The sequence below is a fragment of the Cynara cardunculus genome (genome assembly GCF_001531365.2).
Source record: "Cynara cardunculus var. scolymus isolate 2C chromosome LG 11, CcrdV1, whole genome shotgun sequence".
Taxonomy (NCBI): Eukaryota; Viridiplantae; Streptophyta; class Magnoliopsida; order Asterales; family Asteraceae; genus Cynara; species Cynara cardunculus.
Genome location: NC_037538.1, coordinates 3,267,355 through 3,275,364, shown reverse-complemented (window position 1 = coordinate 3,275,364; position 8,010 = coordinate 3,267,355). Strand labels below are relative to the sequence as shown.

General features: G+C 34.9%; 1 protein-coding gene across 4 annotated transcripts; it reads left to right on the top strand.

The window, feature by feature from the left end:
* Nucleotides 1-1,519: 1,519 nt before the first annotated feature.
* Nucleotides 1,520-5,816, top strand: LOC112521886 (vacuolar protein sorting-associated protein 24 homolog 1). Of its 4 annotated transcripts, none has more exons than XM_025130883.1 (7): nucleotides 1,520-1,612; nucleotides 1,713-1,844; nucleotides 1,968-2,044; nucleotides 3,587-3,689; nucleotides 4,579-4,700; nucleotides 4,929-5,120; nucleotides 5,576-5,728. In XM_025130883.1, exons 2-7 carry the CDS (start codon nucleotides 1,733-1,735, stop codon nucleotides 5,642-5,644), a joined length of 675 nt encoding a protein of 224 aa, XP_024986651.1. In that variant the 5' UTR covers nucleotides 1,520-1,612; nucleotides 1,713-1,732; the 3' UTR covers nucleotides 5,645-5,728. The 4 variants fall into 4 exon arrangements, with proteins under 4 accessions (XP_024986651.1, XP_024986653.1, XP_024986652.1 ...); XM_025130885.1 differs by having other exon boundaries at nucleotides 1,531-1,628; XM_025130884.1 differs by having other exon boundaries at nucleotides 1,546-1,612; nucleotides 1,710-1,844.
* Nucleotides 5,817-8,010: the final 2,194 nt, after the last annotated feature.

The window sequence follows — 8,010 nt, the reverse complement described above, 5'->3', positions numbered from 1 at the left end:
GATCTCGAGTAGCTCGCGAGTTGTCTCGTATCGTTTACACCCCTAATCTCTAATATAGATGATGGATCAAATGGTCGTATTTCAACCAAGTAAAATGTAAATTGCATAAACAAATAATGTATTTTAACTTGATTTTTATTTTGGGTAATGTAATTTAAAAACTTTCATTTTGATAACTAATATGTAAAGATTTAAACATTTAAATACCCGGGTAACAAGTTGAAAACTAATTTTAGATTAAAAAATTCATGTCACTAACCACATCAGTAAATAATACTGTGTTGAATACCACATCACTCGCCACATCAGCATGATAACCGTTTAATGCTTCAACTGATTACCCGGGTACTTAAATGTTTAAACCTTTACATATTAGGTACCAAAATAGAAGTTTTGAAAGTATGTTACCCAAAATATGAATCAAGTTAAAATACGTTATTTTTTCATGCAATTTGCCCTATGCTAAGTAATGATCAAAATAAAAAAAAGTATTATTACAATTTATAATCATTCTACATAAACACAAATACAATTAAAATCATATAACCAACGTCCAATTTCACAAGCACAATAAAAAAACTGAAACAAGTGTTTATGGTCGTCAAATAAACTAGCTGATCCATGCTTTGCAACATAAGCAAGAAAAAACCGAGATGTCCAACATAATCTGTATGGTTATAAGCCTTCCTTATCCTAAGAAATGGTTTTCAGTCAATCAGATAACAAGTTAAAATAAATTTAAATAAAATGAATAAAATTTTAAATCAGATAGTGTTTTGTTGATCTATCAAATATTGTTTTTCAAATAAACGATTTAAAATATTATAAACCTCGAATTTTAATTTTACACGTCGATTAAATTTCTAAGATGTCGAACAGATGTCGGGCCAAGGAAAGTAGAATCAGGGTGAACATAGTACAGTATCATGTTTTTTTTTTCCCGTACATCATATACCAACCTATTATGATTGGTACACAAAACTTTATAACATATACCAACGAACTATATATGGTACCAGCTTTTTCCAGTTGGTACATGTTGGTATGGTATTATACCAACATCGTAAAAGCTGATGTCAAGTATTTATCGAAATTAAGATCTTTACCAATTAGATATAGATTCATTAAAACTTTGAACATTCATATAACATGTTAATATGTGTTGTACTACTTATCTCTACTTATATAAGTATTCAAATAATGTGTATATAATATAACTTTTTTGGTTTTTTTAATTAAAAATAGTTACAACCGATTAAATGACAAGTGTTGATGATGAAATAGACGGAGGATTGTAAGAATAAGAAGTATCGTATGATAAGTTACCTTTAGGAGGTGTTTGAGATTGCTTATAAAAATAATTTATTGATTTATTTCGATGTGTCATTGATAATAAATATTTTTAAGTGTTTAGATAAACAACTTATTCTGATTCCAGATCGATAATAAAAAGTTTTTGACAAGTCAAGGGTTGTTTCGATTGGTACCAAAATTGATAGGATTCACCGGGTAGAATAGTAGATCAGAACAACTTGAGTTGAACATGACACTAGGAATATAATAAATACGCGTTGAAGGATCTGCTATAGTTCTTCCCCAAATCCGAAGAAAAGTAAGCTTATTAGATCGTAAGAATCCAAGAATCAGGTTTTGATCTTTAATTCAACTTCGTCCTCCTCGAATTTAGTTCTTGAAGCCCCCGATTTTAGCAGGATTATAGTTGTCGTAGAAGATGGAGAAAGTGATGAACATATTAAAGCCAAAACCTAATCCGCAACAGCTATTACGCGATTGGCAACGTCGTCTCCGGCAAGAGTGCCGCAACATCGAGCGTCAGATTCGTGGTAAGATAATTTTATTTGGCTTCTTTATAGAAAATATTGTGTAGTATCAGTTTTATTGTGTTCTGAAAACTTAAATTGTTGAGTTTATGGGTATTTGATTTGGATTCATGGGGATTTCTTTAGATATACAGAGAGAAGAGAAAAGTGTTCAGAAAGCAATACGAGAGGCTGCCAAGAGAAACGATATGGGTTCTGCTAAGGTATTAACCTAGCACTTGATTGGTTGTGTTTCTAGTAGTGAACAGTTCAATTGGCTTCTAATCTGGCTGTATGTATGGAAGCTTCGATCCCCAAATGCTTGTATATTTATTATTTTTTACTTTCAATTTCGAATTTAGAATTGATCTAGCTGTGAAGAATTGTAACTAGTGGAACTGTTCACACAAATGATCTTCAAAATTCGCTGATACTTCACCCCCTAGCAATTCATTCTTTTGCTACATTTGGGGATCAACTCTTTCAGTTTCTCCACCATTATGTTGTTTAGTTTGAGATAGAAAGATTTTTAGAGGGCTAGTGTGTGTAGGAGAGAGTTGGAAGTTCAACATGGAAATCACATTGTTGTTTGTGCATTTATTATGTTTCAAGTCATAAGGGACGTCTAGATTTCTGATGCCCTCTCCGGCGAGTGTGACAATCTCATGAATTTCATGTCATTAAGGAGGTCAAGTTTTTCAATAGCTTCTCTCCATGGAGTGTGAAGATTTAATATATTCCAGGTCATAAGGGAGGTCTAGGTTTCCGATAGCCTCTCCATGGATTGTGAAGACCTCATGCATGTTTAAGATGCCTAATTGTTTGCTATCGAGTAAATAGCTCTACAAATGAATGGATTGGATCGACTTGGAAAATGGAAATATTTGTACAAGTATGCGTTTCGTCAATCGTCACCACTTTGTTTTAAAGCCTTAGGTATGAATATGTTAGATACATGTGGCTCGATTGCTGAAATAGTATCTAGCTAAAGCGTTACGTATGTTCGGTGGAGATCATATTCATTCCGGTACCTTAGTAGGTAAACTTGAAGGGGAAAGAGAGATAACTTTGGGCTTTGTTGATTTACTGCTTGATGATTTTATTGAAAAAGATCGAAGTCGTGGTATTTATTTCACCCAAGATTGAGTCTCTCTACCAGCTGTTCTACCCGTAGCTTCGGGGGGTATTCACGTTTGTGATATGCCTGCTCTGACCGAAATCTTTGGGGATGATTTTGTACTACAGTTCGGTGGCGGAACTTTAAGGCACCCTTGGGGAAATGCACCCGGTGCCATAGCTAATCGAGTAGCTCTAGAAGCATGTCTACAAGCTCGTAATGAGGAATTAGTGGATGTTGCCAAAGGGAGTGGCGATGCCATACGCAAAATGGAAGAGACTCATAGAATGGCAGAGGCAAATAGAGCTTTTGCACATTTTTGTTAATCCATGAACAGGATCAGATTATGTTTTCATCTTAGTTCTTACCTATTGCTACCTGTATTAGTAGGTGGTTGGTGGTCCGTGGTCCGAACAGAAGCTTAGTTTTTATCTGCCTAGCTTTATTACAAAGTTTTCCAACTTATGACAATTATTTGCCCTTCTGTTTCACTTCCAATGGAACTTATCTACCTAGATTTACACTAGTGTCTGTTTTTTTTGTTTGCGTTGGTGCACTAGTACAATTCTCGCTTTCCTTTAAAGAACCTCATATTTATATTATAAATTCTTTCCTTCCAATTCACTTTTTCCCATGTAAATTACTTCAGGCACTTGCTAGAGAAGTTGTGAGATCCAGAAGAACTGTAAATCGCCTCTATGAAAATAAAGCTCAGTTGAATTCAATATCAATGCATCTAGGGGAAAGCGTTGGTATGTTCCTTGCATTTATCCATGTGCTATCTTTTGCATCCATTCTTCTAACCTTAAGAAAGGATTTACTCAGCAAGCGGCTTTTGTAGCTATTTTTTATCTGTGGATTGATTTCACCTGCCTATCATTACCACTAGGCATTTGCTGCAGCTGTGTTAATGTCATTTCTTGGTATTCCAAAAATGTAAAAAATATAGCTGTTGTATAGACAGTTGAAGTTTTAAGCTGAAAGTTGTTGGTTTTGGCATCCAACAGTAACACCTGACCGAAATTCAAGGGAAGTGGACAGTAGCAGGTTATGGTAGATTAAGTGAGCAGTTGTCATCAAATAGAATTGTTTGGCTTGGAATAATAACGACATTAGTGGACCATCTAAACCCAACTACATCATCTGTTTCTATGCGGCTTCAATTTCCTCATTCATAGTACTTTTAGTTCTTATACCATGTCCCATAACATGGTAAGAACTTCTGCTGTATTAGATCCTCGCCTCTCCCTTCTATTATATATATGTATATATATATATATATACTATTTCAATATGTTAAATGAGAAAGTTAAATGCTGGTTATTTTACAAGCTTGTGAATTCCACAATATGATGTCATCATTGTTGCAATGTAGCAACTTCTGCAAACTGTAAAACTAATTTTGTCAGGAGAAGACTTATAGTATGTAAAAATATGAGCTTTCAATGTTAATCAGGTATTTATTAATCCCAGTCATATGCTGAATATTTTTGAAAATTCTAAATGATACTTGAGAAGTTGCCTGAAACCTAAGCGAGCGGAGCCACTAAAAACTAGTCATCTCTAAAAGCCTGTTAATGTGTACCAAATAATCCTTGTTTAAGTCCACTAGTTATATCTGCTGAATCTGATGTTCTACAGCTATTGCTCGTACGGTGGGGCATCTGTCTAAGAGTGCTGAAGTCATGAAGATTGTTAATAACCTAATGAAGGCTCCAGAAATGGCTGTGACCATGCAAGAATTCAACAAAGAAATGACCAAGGTACTTCAATTCTTGAGTTATCTTCTCTTTTTGCCAAAGAAACAATTCATGTAGGCAGGTGTGCATGTATATATCTTTCTGTATTTTTGTTCTATTCCCCTTTAAAATGCTGGATGAAATATTATTAGACTGAATCATTGTGCTCTTTTATGACTTAGTTTTACCCGGAAGGACACATTTATTTTTACTTTTCTCCTGGTGGTAATCCAATTCTGTTATGTTCTCCAGGCGGGTGTTATCGAAGAGATTGTGAATGATGCTGTTGACTCGGCATTAGATTCAGACGACATAGAAGATGAGATTGACGAAGAGGTTGATAAGGTTTTGACTGCCATAGCTGGTGAGACTGCTGCACAGCTTCCAGAAGCAGTCAGGAAAGAGCGATTGAAGCAGCCTGCTCAGGCAACTCAAGATGAAGAGGTACTTTCTTGACCCTTTTATCTCCATTTTACAGCGTGTTCTCGAAGGAAAAGTAAGGAAAGGGTGGGAAAGTAGAGGAAAACAGAAAAACCATGCATTCTCTAAACACATTTAGGATGGAAAGGAAAGAAATAGGAGGTATATTTTCCTCCGAAACTTTCCTTCCACAATGTGGGAAGGAATAGGAAAAACGTCATTTATGACAAGAGTACCCTCATCTCAAGTCAGTTTACTCCCAAACAAAGGGTATATTTGTAAAAATGACATCTTTCCTTTTCTTTCTCTTCGGTTCACAAAATATGAGAATTGTTCCGTTTCAAGAACAGAGATACAAAAATTTATTTCCTTTCCATTTATTTCCGGTCCTCTTCATTTCCCAAATTCGAGAACACGGTGTTAATGTCCATTGTTGTAAATTTTTTGAAGACGAATCAACCCTTGGTATGAATATGTAGGATGAGGGTGTTGATGATGAAGAGGAATTAGAAGAAATTAGGGCTCGCCTTGCCAAAGTAAGGTCATGATTCGACTTCCCATCACCTGCATTAACCTGTGAGTTGGTATATATACTATAATTTGAGATGGCTGCAATCATACCTATTGTTCGATAACGAATATCCATAGCATATGACAACCAACTTCATGTAATCTGGAAATCTTGTGTGCTATTAATTTAATGTCCTTTCCTTAAGTATATATAATATCTATTTACAGAAAACGAACTCATGCACCCTCGTGAGATTTGAACCCTTGACCTCCTATTATAGTTTGCTTAAAGGGTTTTTTTGGTAATTTGCTTTCTTTCTTTTTCCTGGGTGAAGATTGTGGAGAGGAATTAGAGTGAGACATCTTGAATATGCAAGAAATATATCACGGAATGAAAGAAATGAGAAGTAATTATCAAAGGGTTTGGATGGATCTTGCTCTGATACCATATGATAGATACAAGTTTTAGAGAGAGGTATGTGAGAGAGAAAAACACTTTTCAATTGCAATCCGGAAGACAAAACAATACAAAAAATAGTTCGAGAACTACCAAGAACAATGGGAACAATCTAGAACAAAATAAAGAAAGCAAATTACCAAAAAACCCTTTAAGCAAACTCTAATACCTCCTAGGAGGATCAGGAGGCTGAGCTCTATTGGTATCCCGGATACCGGCATACCACTAAGGCAAAAGCCCTTTGGTTCAATTTAAGATCTTGTTATATTCATCCCTCTTGGTATCCGTGGTGTACTTCTTCTTATGCTAATTAGCTATAAGTGAGTTGGTTGACAGTAATATATGCTGTTGTGACACTCGGCTCGAATGCCACATTCCTTGGGAGTAGACCTTAGAGATGCACAAGGCACGGGTTTTTGATAAACAAAAAGACCGGGCTTTTTGGGGGGTTGGTCTGGTCGGATTTTGGGGTTGAAAGAGGGTCTGGCAACCAGGCCTTAAATGGCCTAATCGGGATTTAAGGCTGGGCCTAGGCTTGGGCTTACTAAACCTGGGACTTGGGTTTGGTTTTTTCTGTGTGCATCTCTACTTGGGAAGTTGGGAGTAGAGATAGCCAAAATGGGCCCGGCCTGGGATGGGGACCGGTTATGGGCCAATGGTCCAGGACCTGTTACGTTTTTTATGAAAATTCAGGGCCCTGCTTGAGACTAGTTACTGGATCGGGACCAATTATAAAGAGGTCTGATCTAAAAAAAATAAAATTTTATAAATAAATTATATATCAAAAAAAAAATTTCTTACCAAAAACTTATTTTTTTTTAAGTTTTATTGAAGCTCTCTAAATGTTCCAATACTAAAAAGATTTTTGTCTAAAAAAAAGAAATCTAAAAGTATTTCTTACCAAAAAGTTTTTTGTGTAAAAAAAATTAATTTTTTTTTATAAAGTGTATTTGAATGATCCAAATAGAGATTTTAACGTGTTTTAATAAGATATCGTAAAAAAAAAGAGAAAATCCTCAAGCAAGAATTTCTATGCGTTCAAAATTGATTAAAAAAAATGGAACTGGTTTGGGTCCGGCTAGGAGCGGTTCTATGGACCGGGCTTTGTACATGGAGAATGGGCCAAATATTTTTGTTGAGACCGGGACCGGGACTAGCTACATAATGAAATTTTCGTACCAAGACCGATTTTTGGTTGTTTCTACTTGGAAGCCTGTATCTTAGAAGAAATGCTCTGTCATTTATAGTTGAGCATGTTTTTAATCGTAAGGAAATGGGTCGATTCGTGCATCAAAAGTTATATGGATCGGAAATTGGTGAAAAGTGTTTGATAAAATACTTAAAAAGTATTGTCTGTTATTTTGAAAGAAAATATAGAAACCTTTCCATTATTAGACTTAGTTTGGATGCATATATTGTTGGTTAAAAAGGGTGGAGAGTTGTAACCAATTGGCGTATACGCCATTAAATGCCTAACAAGAATATTTGTGTTTCAAACTACATTACATCATAACGTGGAAACAACGTTCCAATCCACGTAGTTCCCATGATATAATTTTGTTATTTAAAATACATATTTGAAGGGATAAGCTGACACAACCAAACCATACCATATGTTGGAAGTATAAATGTTCCAGTTTTTTTGATTTTGGAGCTCATGTTATATATGTATTAAAGTTATAGATTATTTAAAACGAGTAATAAACAAAATAAAATATAAAAGTTTATGTCATATTAAAAACCTTACAAATTGAAACAACCATAATGTTTAAAATGATGACGAGAAAAAATATCGGAGAGTCGTTTTTGTTTTTTATCGACGAATTCTGAAATTAAATAGCGGTTTTTTGATTTTGTAAGAAATTAGTTAGGTTTTCATGGAGGTGGGTTTACAAGTCTATATAAATTAAGCCTTAAAAGTAAGTAAAATTTTGGAGGCTCTATTTA